The sequence below is a fragment of the Arxiozyma heterogenica genome (genome assembly GCF_036370985.1).
Source record: "Arxiozyma heterogenica strain weizmannii chromosome Unknown scaffold_16, whole genome shotgun sequence".
Classification (NCBI taxonomy): Eukaryota; Fungi; Ascomycota; class Saccharomycetes; order Saccharomycetales; family Saccharomycetaceae; genus Arxiozyma; species Arxiozyma heterogenica.
Genome location: NW_027042669.1, coordinates 137098 through 150962, shown reverse-complemented (window position 1 = coordinate 150962; position 13865 = coordinate 137098). Strand labels below are relative to the sequence as shown.

The window sequence follows — 13865 nt, the reverse complement described above, 5'->3', positions numbered from 1 at the left end:
TAGTACAAATCATGTCCAACGGAGTGTTATTAGTTGGTGTAAATGTGTATCAAAACATATATTCCCTTCTCACTTCTTCTAAAAAGAGTTTTATCGCTCTGGAGGATTTTTGGTTAGTTTCGGTTTCTTCCGATTCTTCCTTTCACTTTCCAAAAAAATAAAAATTAAAAATGAAAAATTAACAAAAATGCTCGAGGAATTTGCAAAGCTGCCGTTTTTCTCGAAGAAAAAGGAAATGATAAGGATGATGATGATGCGTGATGAATGATAATCAAAAAGTTCAACTCAATAGTTTCTTCTCTTAACGAAAATCACGAGTTCTTAGTTCGTTGTTATGTCGGTTGTCCTGGCATTTAGTCGTTATAGTAGTTCCTCTTTTTTTTCTTGTTCTTTTTCCTTTTTTTTTTTTGATCTCCATTCTGCACAGTGCTTTGCTATAGAGATAGAAGTCTAGTACATAATATTGTTATTTGTTTAAGGGTATACTCACTTGTTTTCATATAGTGTTCGGTATAAAAAGAAAACATTCTATTATATCTATTTGATACATTCTCGCCTTCATCTCTCCTCAACTCCTTTATCGTCTCACTATGATATAATGATTCAATTATGTAAAAGATGGTTCAGTATTACTACTATTATTAAAGCAAAGAACACTAAAGCTGCTGCTACTGCCGTTAGTGTGAAAGATATCACTGCCATAGTCAAAAATAATAAAGATTTGATTGGTAAGGGTTCCAATTTTACCAAAAAGATAATTAACCAACAATTGGTATTAATTAATTCAACTAAATTTAAAAGATTAAAGATCTTAAACTCACAATACGATTTTTTGAAAGCCACAAATTATCACAATTTGAAGACTGATATTTTGAAAGACAAACAGTTTGCGTTATTATTAGATCAGAATTTTATTAATCGAATAATTCCCTTTTTATTCAAATTAACACCGAATTATCGAAGTTTGCCAAACGATTCAATCTTGCCCTTAAACGATTCCTGGTTAAGGCAAGATAAGAATAGTGACCGTGCATCGTCCATTTCCTCCTCTTTTAAAACTTCACTATTATTAGAAGTGCCACAACTACCTAATTTCCAACTGAACCCAAATGAATTCCCGAGCTATATAAGGACATTAACACATCACACTATAATTAAAGACCAAAATTTACCACACCTTCTAAGAACTTTGGCGAATCCAATGAATAATATGACCACGCCATTGCATACGATAGACACGTATAACGACATATTGTTTTATTTTAAGAATCATTGGGATTTTGCATCGATGAGAGAGATCTTTAAGTTCATTAATTTGCATCCGTTTATAAGGCCCAATCTGACAACTTTTAATATTTTAATATCATCGTTATTGAAAAATAATCAAATTAGAATGAGTAAAGATATTATTATTGGATTGAAATTTTATCTTAAGTTGATGATAAGACAAGAGATTGAGATTGATTCCAAGACTTGGGAATTGATTATGAGATTTTTGACTACGTCGATTGGAAGGTTGCAATTTGTACAAATTATGAAACAAAATAATGTTCCTGTGACCGATTGGAGTTCAATTTACATCATGAAGGATTTCCCTAAAGAAATGATCAATCATTACATTACAAAATCTGCTATTTCCAAGACTATGAGAAGAAATGTTAGGATCACAAATATAATAATTAAATCGTGTTTACAGAATGGAGAATTCAACATGGCATTAGATTTCATTAGATCAAACAGATCCAATTGTTCAGTGAATGACCAAACTTTGAATCTGTTTCTTGTTCCACTATCCAATATGGGTAAATTAGACCACTGTTTGATGATCTACAAATGGTTCAACGAGAATTTGGGAGTATGTGGAGATTTGACGAGTTTCAATCTTTTGTTGAAGAGCCACGTAAGGAATGGGTACAGCAAGAATTTCCCGATAATTTATGAATGGATCAATCTTTTATTCAAGGATAGAGTAGGGTTAAAGTATTCACCCAACAGTTATTGGAAGTTGAAATGTCAAAGCATAATTAAGTTCAACTATGTGGATCCTTGTCATGATCATCATAACCATGGTGCTTCTTTAAAGATCAAATCGAAAAGACTAAATAAAATGGATAAACTATATGAAACGTTTAATTTAGATTCCATCTTATTTGAGGGATGTCAGTTCCATGAATTGCAATTGTGGAATGTGACTAAGACTCATCCAGATATAAGAAAAATGTTAAGATTCTTAAATGTAGTTAAAGGTTGTTCAAAGAGTGGCGATAACAATAAAAAAAGATCAAATTTTATAATTAGCAATTCAGAGACAAAGATACGTAAACAGAAATTTTTACAGCGAATTAAAAAGATTGCGATAACACATTCATCGTATAAGAAATTATCATACTCAAAAAATTGGTATAAAGCATTAAACGACGAATTCTCAAAACCAAGATAACAATATATATATATATATATATATATATATAACCTTGTACATACAGTTTATTACAGTAAGATATAATAATATTCATTTAAGAATTTAAAAGATAGTTTACGAACTTTTTTTTTTTGAAAGAATCACAAAATCTAGATAAATATTACGTAATGATTATACATGTAAATAAAATAAAATAGAAGAGGATAGAATAGAATAGAAAAGATTACAGGAAAAAAAAAAGATTATGGTTATATTATTAAAAATGGATTGAAGGGAATAGAATATAATATTTGTTTATTGTTCTGTTTATTATTATTTTCTTTTAGAATTGTGGATTAGTAGTATTATTTTCGTCATGATGATGTTCTTCCACATCATCCACGACATCTTGCTCGTGTTCTTCTGGATGTAGTTGTTCTACGTCATCTTCAATGATTTCTTCATCTTCTTCATCTAGTGGTGGTTCTTCTTCTAGTTCTTGTTCTTGTTCTGGTTCTGGTTCTGGTTCTTGTTCTTCTATTTCATCATCCAATTCTTCATATACATCATCAACAGTTTGATGGAAGGACAAGGTTGGTTTAACGGCAGCAATATCCAAAGTCCAAGCTTCCAAGGCGGCCTCACAGTCCATGATAATTTGTCTAGAAGCGTCATAACCATCGTAAGCGGGTCTAGCCTCCCCAGGAGTCACAGGGGAGTCATCTAAAAGCTCTAATAAGGCTTTTCCATACCCAGCAATCAAAGCGAATTTTTCAGCTAATTCCCTCATTGAGTCGAATTGATAGTTATAGGAGGTCTTCAATTTTTCTCTTGTGATATTAGACAACTGAGCTTCGGCGACCAAGGACTCTGCTTCAGCACGCACCAGTTCTTGTTCCAAAACAGGGATTTTTGTAGAGGTGGGGTCTTTGTATTTCAAATGGGCGATCTCGTCGGTGATTTTGTCCTTGCGATCACGGCTAGGCTGGACAGAGGCCTCGATGTTTCTGATAGATTTCATACTGATACGGTATTGGTCGTACTTGTCGATGAATTGGTCTTGTAGTTCACCCAACTCAAATAGTAGGACACCTAGTTTGTCGGTGACATCAGAGACATCTTCGTCGTTCTCTGCACCCCATAAAGAGAGTTGTCTGGCAGCAGCACGTCTTTCGTTGGCGACGACTTCCATGGCTCTCAAGACCCCCTTTTCTGTTTTGATCAATTGGGACAACTTACGAGCCAGTTCTGGTCCGAAGTTACCAGCAGCATTTTTTCTGAAAGTGGAGGCTAAGGAGGCTCTGCCGAAGAATCTGGACTTGGTTGTGGATGGTGGTGGCGGTGGAGCTTGTAGTTCAGAGGCCGTTGGGGCTCTTGAGTTTCTTAAAGAATAAGTCTTATGCATTGCTATGTGTTAAATGTGATGAGAGAGAGATAGAGAGAGAATGTATGTGTATGTTTCTTTTAAGTAAGATTATAATAAAATCTAAAAGAAAAAAACCCAAAAAAACAAACGAAAAAAAAAGGAAATAATATTACTTATCGTAATAGTAATAGTTATTGTAATACTTGCAGATGTAGTTGTAGTTGTAGTTACAGATATAACAGTTGTTGATGATATCTTTCTGTACTGGTAACAGTAACCATCATGGTTTTGTATATATATATATGACTAGATAGAAGTTGCAGACAACCGGCAACAACACAGAAAGAACTCAGAAAGAACCGATAGCAAAAGTCAAGATTGAAGGGGAAGGGGGGGACGGCGGCGAAGAAGAACAAGAAGAAAACAAAAAGAGGGGAAAAAAGGGAAACCCAAAAAATAAAAAAAATAAAAAAATAAATAAAACAGAAAAAAACAAAACAAAGAAAAAAGGGGAGGGGGATGGAGAGACAGAGGCGGACGGAAGAAAAGGATTAGGGATTCCTGAGCGGAAGTTCCGCGGGAAAGGCGGAATGCACTCGGAAACACCAACAAGAGAAAAAAAAAAGAAGAAAAAGAAAACGAATGCACACAATGCTTTTTTAGGGTTGGGTTTGCATGTGAAAACAGAGGGCGCGCCATAATCATCAAACAAGATTAAAGAAAAAAAGAACAGAACAGAAGGTTTCAGAATAACGATGAAAATAGTACTGTTATCTATGAGAGTATAGATGGGTAAGGATGTTCTTCTGTTGTTATCTACTTATTTTTCTCTAGTATACATTCGCCCTTAGAATGTATTAAACTAGGATGTTGTATTTACCTTAACAGCCTCTGATTAGCTTACTTCCCTTAATATCTGAGTTATATAGAAGGAGCTTGCTGTGAAGTTTTGATGAAAACTTAAAAAGGCTTCAAAAGAAAAATAATTTCTCTTTGTATAAGATCCTATTTTATGAAGATTTAACATATTGGTCCTGTTCTATGAGTTTATCTTTACTCTATCAAATGTTTTTTTTTTCCTGAAGTTTCCACAAAAATCTTTTCGGTAAAAAAAAAAATTATATTATTTATTCCTCTTAAACTCCCTAAAATAAACAAAAATGTTAAAAAAATACTAAAAATAGAAATTATATAACCAAAATAATATCTACAAATATTTTTTTCAAACACACATACACTTATATTTCTCTCTCTCTCTCTCCATCCATGTATATACATATATAATAACATCATTTTGATCTCTTAGCCGAATATTAGTGTCTTACCTTTAAATTTGAATCAAACAGACCATATGTATATATATTTACAAACAATCGTTTACTTTTTTGTACATTATTTCAATATTTTTCAAACCATGCATTCTGTTTCCCATTAAATTGTTCTTCGATTGTAACCTTTCTTCATATTGTTTTATTTCTGTTTCTGTTTCTGTTTTTATCTGTGAACTTTTTGTCTTTTCTTTTTTCCCGAATTTTGTTTTTCGGAAATCGCTGGGAATAAACAGAAGAAAAAAGAAATCACTGAAAAACTTTCCTTTTTAAACGTCTCGAGAGCGATGAGGTTGCTATCACTGTCATACTACCATTTGATATATACACACACACACATACCCACACACATACACATACAAGCATACTTATTCATTTATACAGATCCTTCTTTATTTTTTATTGTTTTTATTTTTTTTAATTCTAAGAACATTTACTTATAGACAGACCCCTTTAATCACTTTCTATCTGAAATAGTCAACTGTTCATTATATATATAAAAAAATATCGATTATATTCGTTCTCAATAACCAATGAGAAAAAGAACAGTCGAACCCACAAACCACATCGGTAACGATGTCAACAATCCAGACTCAATTCACAAAAAATTAAAAACATTCTCCAATACTCCCACCACCAACCGACCAGCAAACTTAACCATCAACAACAAAAACATTTCGTTTTATAACTTAGATTTCCCTAAGGAGGATAAAGATTTCACCGAAATATATAATAGAAATTCTAAGTGGTACTGCAAAGATAAAACTAGCCACATTTTTGTCCCTAAAGACCATTTACCGTATTCTATAGAAAATCATCTGGACCAAGCTAATTATATCTACCATGTTATAATAAATCTGTATATCTCAATTGCCTCTTTGGATATTCAAGGTCTTATCTCCATCTCACACAATGATCTTTCTGCAATAATAAATATTGGTACTAGTAATACTAGTAGTGATGGTACTAGTAACTGCAGTAGTAGCAGTAGTAATAATGGTATTGGTACTACTAATACAACTACTAATACAACCATCATTGCCAATCCCATTACTACTCCCACTACTACTATCACTACCACTACTACTATCACTACCACTACCACTACCACCACCACCAGTCATATTAATAGTAGCGGAAATACTAGTAGTGTTGACGATGTGGACGATACAGATGTAATAGATGATGACGACATGAATGCCGAATTAGAAGAATGTTTGGAATTGGAGGAAGGAGAGATATCTAACGAAGATGACTATTTAGACACTATGGGCCCCAACTTCAATGTCATGGGTAAAATCACTAATAGATCCTCGTTTATCATTAATGTCAACCATTGGACAAACGAATTGAAAAATTGCCTGGATTTCCCCTTGCCTCTGGAACTAAGAAAGGCTTTGATATCCACATACTACTATCTCTCCTTGACTAAGGGCCAAAAGATTTATAGACAGCTATATGTAGAAACATTGGAATTATTGATCGAATCAAAGGATAAAACCTACAATTTCACCCAAGTCTTAAAAGAAAAAGGCTTACAATTAGACCATACGCCTTTGTTCGATTTTATCTGTGAATTCTTACCGTATCCTGATCCAGAATATGTTCGTTTTGATATTCAATCAAAGGAAGATTTACAACTTTTCAGGTTATTATTAAAATTGGCTCACATCTCCAGACCGTTTTTCCCCATGGGGCAGGATATCGTATCGGATTCAATGAACAAATTGTTGTCTAGTCTTGCTCCATCCACAATGCCAATAGTACTACCAATGATCACTTCTTTTGTCCCTTTCCATTTCCAAACAGATTCCAACAAGAGCACAAATTCTTTCAATGCCAACATCAGTAACGGTAATAGTACAACAGATTATTTCCCATTTTGTTTCTCTATCTGGACTTCAGTAAGTCCCAACGTCGCAGTGGACACTCATATGTACGACTTTGTCGGTTCGACATCAGAGAATTTCCATTCAAGGTTTGTTGTCTCAGATAAGGAAATCGATCCAATTTTGTTGGCCAGCTTTAATCAGTATGGACTGTTCACTAAAGAACAGATGATCTTTTTGTTTAATAGATTACAAGGTCACCTAAGATCGGATGGCCAAATCCATTCCTTTTCAAGAACTGTCAAACCTTTTATATATTCCATAAATGGACAGCATACAGATTTTTTTTTCCAGTATTTGACTAATTTGATTAATTCAATAGAGACCTTCGTGCATCCTTCAAATAATGGGTTTTGGACTAGAATTATAGCTAAATTTGTTCATGGATTCATTAAAATGTATCATAAAAGATGGCAGACTGAACAACAGTTTATTAAAGATAAATCTATTCCAACACTAAATCACAAAATCTTTCTCACGAACGACAGTAATGAACAAATTGTTAAAATAATGTTGAAAATTCTAATGATCGGATCACAAAATAAAGATGCGGATATCGCCAACTATCACATTTCTAGTCTTGCCTATTTATTGAACTTAAACCCCAAAAATTCACATTTAATATTTGATAGGGTTCTTATCGATATCTACGACTCCTTTGCTGAAGAATTTATCAATTCTAGACACAGAATTATCGCATCTTTAAAGCAGTTCACAAGAATTGTTAGATACATGGTAGTAGATAAGCTTTATAGAATTCATGTGATTCATATCTTATCATTGTTGATTCAGAAAATAGACATGAATGATATGAATCTGACCAGTAATCTGATTAATGGAATCGTATCTATAGCTACTTTTATTCCATTAGAATGCCCTGTTAAAGAAAATGAAAACATTGATTTTGAATCCAATACCGCTCCTCTAATTGAACAACATTTTGCGTTCCTAAAAGATGATCATAACTCTTCTCAATTTAAATACGATCCAGATTTATTAATGAATGCATTTAGAGGCTCTACTACAATTTTAAAGAACTGTCTAGCAGCATACATTAACAAGTTGTTCCAAATGGTTGACGTTGAGATAGAAGATCCCTTGGCAACCAAAATTAACCAAACAACAATGATCATGATCGAATCTATGGATGATTCAATGTTTGAATACTTTGCTGACTATTTACAAAAGATATATTGGGATAATGATGCATTTAGAGAAAGAGAACCAAATTATGAAATTATCTCTACTCCACTGGCTGCATTAGTTAAAAGAAACAACAAATTAAGTAAAAGTATTATTTCCAATCTAATGCACCATATCAAGCAACAAATCGAAAGAGGTGCTGGTTCCGTGAGAAGCTCTTCTGAAATCCAATTAAGAGATGTTAAGTTGGTTCTGTATCTAAATTCTATTAACGATGTTTTAAGACAATCTCATGAGACTATTTTAGAAGTAAAGGATGAATTAATTGAATTTATGAAATATGTTTATGAGAAAATTACGAATCCACCACTAGATGTAATTACATCAATAATGGTACACACAACTCTTACTACCCTAACTATTACTGAAGTCGTTGAGTCTCGTTTGTTTGCACCTAACAGTAACATTCCATATGAGGAAAAATGGGGTGCTTTACAATTCGATAACAGAAAATACGATTCTGCCAACATGAATTTCCAATGGTTTATTCCTGATGACAAGGAAATTCAAGCTGGTATTGAAATATTTGATAATATCTCCTCTTGGTGCATGGAAAAGATTAACAATTTACTAGAATCATCTAAATCTGATACTCTACATTGTGATACAATCCAAAAGTTCATTTTAATTCTTTCCCATGCATTGTCTGGCATAAGTTTGTTGTTTGATCCTGATTTTACTGAAAATAAATTAAAAATTAGTGAATTTAGTAATGCTCTAGCTGATTCTCATAAGTATTCCATCTTGCAAAATTTTAATTCCATTCAATGGGAAGAAGATGATAATATTGATAATAGTGGGAAAGAGAACACACCTGGCTTTAAAATTGATAATATTAATATAACAAGAACTCCCACCAATAAAGAAAATTTATTAATATTTGGTGGTGATAATCTTGCTGGTGAAAATGTATCTGAGGTTCCTTCAGGACTTTGTACTCCAGCACATTTTGAAAGTACTGTTATAAGAGAAGGTAGTGATGATAACGGTGCGGAACTAGCACCAGAGTTTAGAGAGCTAGATATATTTACATGTAATTACTATTTTGGCAATACCTTCCAAGAAAAATTACAGCATAAACAATATTTTGAGATACATAAGATAAGGTCGAAAATAGGTGCCTTTTTGCACAAGTTATATGAATTCATTAGAACTTACCATGAAAGTAACACTATTATGAATCAGATTATTATTCATGGTGTTAAAGTTTTCTTCACTGACGTTGGCCAAGAAACAATTTTTAACGATGATTCGAATTTATTTATAGAGAGTGATTTCCTAGAAAACATTCAATCATTGGCTGATGTTAAAGAACCATATACTAGGATGTTTTTCGCAGTTAAAGTTAATGAGTTACACCAAAACCGTGTTTTGCTTCATTCTTCAAACAGATATCCTTCCAAAATTGAAACTAGTTTATTTAAGGATATGATAGTTTTATCTACATCTTCATATCCTGATATTCACAACTCAGCTCAAGGAACCATAACACAATGTATGAAACAAATAATCGGCTCTTACCCAATGATAATAAGATCACTTATCAGTCTCCTTAAGGAGAATTTGGAAGAGGGTAACACTAAGAGACTAGAAGTTACAATCAAAATGCTTCTTTTAAAAAAAATTCACAGAAAATTAATGTTTGATTTTAAGAATCTGCAAACATTGGTATTGCTTTTAATTGATTGTTTAAAAGTTAATGACTTGAACGTGTCTATAGTTGCCGAGAAAGTTTTGAATGATTACGTTACAGGATTAAAATTCCCATCTAGTGTATGCATCCATGACAAACAAATGTTTACTTCCATTGAACCACCGGATTTAGATATCACCTCATATGTTGGAACAGTAAAAACTTTAAAAAATAATAAAAGAAACTACTATATGTTTCTTATTCAATCATTAAAAGATTCATTACTTGATATTTTAAGTGAAGCTGGTGAAAAGTCATGGAGATTAATTTTAATAATAGTGAGATTCATTTCTAGAATTGAATCAAACTTAGAAATTACCACTGATGCTAAATCTATATCAACACTTTTCAGACAAACTAATGGTAAACATCCAGATATCATCTTCCTGGTTGCTAGATCACTCACCACTATTTTTAATAAGATCTTTTCTCTATCTGATTATGAATATGATATCAATAGGGCACATCAAAATAAATATGATCCCAAATATATTAAGATAATAGACACAAGTATTGATGCATTTAATGAATCATTTAAGAAAGAGATGAACAATGCAGAATCACCGAATTATTATATCGATGCCCCCCCATATGTTGGCTGGTTATGTTGGGGAAGTCAAATGAAAGTTTTGATTAATAAACCCTTAGATATTAAATTACAAGCAAATGAAATTGAAATTGTAAAAACATTAGGCAATATGATTACCAAAGAATGGTTACATGAATTTACAAATACTTTAATCCAAGACAATGAATCTCGTACAGTTTTCAGTACTGGGGATGTTTCTTTCTTTGTGCTAGTTGTTATTCTATTTTCTAAAAATTTTACTCAAAATATAAGTTTACAAGATCTATTTGATATATGTGATAAATGCTATGATAGATATGACAAATCTTCAATGATTATGTCTGTTGAAATTTTTGCTGCTTTAATATGTGGTAGCAAATATTTATCAAAAAAAGAACTAGACTTATTAAATGATTTTATTAATAAATATTTGGCAAAATATGTCAAGCATGACCTGAACCAAGATTCATTTGAGATCTGGAGCACTTTTTGTTGGTGGATACCAACCACTATTGATATTAGAAGATGTAAAACATTATTGGCTAATTTAGGTGATGTAAATGAATTATTCCTTGATGCTAATCAAGACACAGTGGCTCATCAGGCATCAAGAATCTTAATGTATAGAAATATTTTGTCTGGTATTGGACTACGGTCACCTGATCTTTCACAATTACTAGAACATATCAGATTTGATTATCAACATGATCAAATAAGATCTGCCACTGCCAAATTATTTGCTGCTATAATTGAGAATGAATGCACACCTTCATTAAACAACTCCAAAACCCTATTACACGTTGAAAATGAGACAGATAATCGTACAGGGCTAGGATTACCATTGAAACATGTATCCAAAAGGTTAGATAAAGTAATTAGAATGCTGTTTAACGAGATTGATATTGAATATGAAAAGTTGGAAGATTTATCATCACAAGAGATTTTAAAGACAAGATATTTCTATTTATCATCTTCTATATTTTATTGGATCGAAGAAATGACAAGTGGATCTAATAAAGTCATTATTATTCCATATATTGCAGAATATATTTTACCATTTTTAATGAGGTTTTTATTACAAAAAGATGTTTGTAAATTGGCTGGATTAGATGTTGCCACTTTATTCCTGGCAATAGCTTACATCCCATCAAGAAAAGACAACATCGATGACATACTAAATCTAATCTGTGATTTCGAGATTTTCAATTCTGCACCATCGTCATATCAATTGAAGTTACAAATTGCATTTGTTGAACATTATCTGTCATCTCAACTATTACAACTGACTGAGGCACAAAGAAACAAAATCACGGACTTCATTGTAATGAATATTTATAACGAACAATACGTGGAAGTACGCGATCGTGCAGCAGATGTATTATCCGATATTGTGCACAACATCGATAATGAGGCAGAATTACAAAAATTGATCCATAACTTCAGCTCTAAATTGGATGGATACACATGGGAAGAAAAGCAAAAACTTTCTAAAAGTAACACAATGATCCATGGTAGTATTATTGGATTAGGTTCAATCATATCTGCTTTCCCATATGTGTTTCCCTTACCAAGATGGATACCGAAAGAATTATCTCGATTATCCTCATGGGCCAGAACTAGTGGTATTGTTGGTAAATCAGCAAAAAACATTATCTCTGAATTTAAAAAAGTACGAACTGATACTTGGTATTTTGATAGGACACAATTTACAGATGAAGAATTAGAAGATTTAGAAGGTGTCTTATGGAGGAGTTATTATGCATAAGTGGAAAGATAAAAAAAGACAAAAAAGGACAACATTAATGAAATAATAAAAGATGTTAAAAATAATTACATAAAAAGATAAATTCAGCTTTATAGTCTCTAGTTGATCAAAGCTTAAATACATATAATACATCTGATACATACATACATACATACATACATACATACATACATATATCTAATAACAATGATTACGATCAATATATATTACTGTATATACAGCATGATAGGCTGTATATTTAGTATAATTTTATTCAAAAGAATGTGACACTCAGGAAAAGATTGCCAAATATTCTCATGCAAGCACGTGACTTGGTTTCTTTTGTAAGAGGTTCTTCAATTCCGTCAATATTCCGCATTAGGTGACCGACTTTTTCCCAAAACAGACAACCTCAAAAAAAAAAAAAGAAATACACGACAGAAAAAAAGAAAAATGAATGAGAACCAGAAATTCTGAATAAAACGAGCAACGATCAAAAAATCAAAAGAGTGAAAAACCCAGAGAGACACGATTGCAGATTGCTTGAAAGGAAGGAAATTTGGCTACAGCAGTTATTCCTGTATAAAGGCCTCTAACAATACATAAGGTATATCAAGGCACAGCAATCGACTCAATTGGAAGTAAGTACAACACTTTATTGTGAAGATCTAAAGTGAAACAACCAAAGGTCACAGATAAAAAAACGAGCTTAAATAAATAATTGTAAAAATAAAAAAGAAAATACAAAGTGTGTGTGAAGGTTAGAGGGGTATAATATAATTATTTTAAATAAAAACGCTATAATAATTTACTACCATTTCAAATATTTTTTGACGTTTGCTTATTTACCTGAACTATCCATCCTACCGTATAACATTTATTCATTTATTCAAACAACTAGATATTCCTTTGTCTTTGCAAGAAAAAAAGAAATAAGATGTCAAACAATAATAAAAACTATGATTCTATTATGAAAATCTTATTAATAGGTGACTCAGGTGTTGGGAAATCTTGTCTTTTAGTCAGATTTGTGGAAGATAAGTTCTCCCCATCGTTTATAACAACAATCGGTATCGATTTCAAGATTAAAACTGTAGACATCAACGGTAAGAAGGTTAAATTACAGTTATGGGATACTGCAGGACAAGAAAGATTTCGTACTATAACCACAGCATACTATCGTGGTGCCATGGGGATTATTTTAGTTTACGACGTTACTGATGAAAGAACTTTTGCTAATGTGAAACAATGGTTCAAAACAGTCAATGACCATGCCAATGATGATGCTCAATTACTATTAGTTGGAAATAAGAGCGACATGGATACAAGAGTGGTTTCATATGAACAAGGTGAAGCTTTGGCACAAGAGTTGGGGTTACCATTTATTGAATCCAGTGCTAAAGATGATTCTAATGTAAATGAAATCTTCTTTACTCTAGCTAAATTGATCCAAGATAAGATAGATAGAAATGCCATGTCTAACAATGCCGGTACCTCTAAAGATAGTAATGTCAAGATCAAGACTGGGTCAGAAAGTTCTGGATCAAGTTCAAATTGTTGTTAAAACTTCCTCTTCTCTTTTTTCTTTTTCCTACCTTTTTTTTTGTTTTTTTGCATATGTATCCATATTTTCTACATCTTTATTTCTATATCTAAATCTATATATAATAAAT

At 32.2% G+C, this 13865-nt stretch overlaps 4 protein-coding genes across 4 annotated transcripts; 3 read left to right on the top strand and 1 right to left on the bottom strand.

Moving 5' to 3' along the window:
• Positions 1-598: 598 nt before the first annotated feature.
• AEP3 (Aep3p) lies at positions 599-2440 on the top strand (the record flags this gene model as incomplete). Its single annotated transcript, XM_064857849.1, has 1 exon — positions 599-2440. One exon carries the CDS (start codon positions 599-601, stop codon positions 2438-2440), a length of 1842 nt encoding a protein of 613 aa, XP_064715209.1.
• Positions 2441-2744: 304 nt separating this feature from the next.
• Positions 2745-3806, bottom strand: LSP1 (lipid-binding protein LSP1; the record flags this gene model as incomplete). The annotated part of the gene is made up of 1 exon (XM_064857848.1): positions 2745-3806. One exon carries the CDS (start codon positions 3804-3806, stop codon positions 2745-2747), a length of 1062 nt encoding a protein of 353 aa, XP_064715208.1.
• A 1822-nt stretch (positions 3807-5628) lies between these two features.
• PWA37_001206 (uncharacterized protein) lies at positions 5629-12213 on the top strand (the record flags this gene model as incomplete). The annotated part of the gene is made up of 1 exon (XM_064857847.1): positions 5629-12213. The coding sequence occupies one exon, from the start codon at positions 5629-5631 to the stop codon at positions 12211-12213; it is 6585 nt and encodes a 2194-aa protein (XP_064715207.1).
• Positions 12214-13129: 916 nt separating this feature from the next.
• On the top strand, positions 13130-13756 carry PWA37_001205 (Rab GTPase family protein; the record flags this gene model as incomplete). The annotated part of the gene is made up of 1 exon (XM_064857846.1): positions 13130-13756. The coding sequence occupies one exon, from the start codon at positions 13130-13132 to the stop codon at positions 13754-13756; it is 627 nt and encodes a 208-aa protein (XP_064715206.1).
• Between the last annotated feature and the right edge of the window lie 109 nt (positions 13757-13865).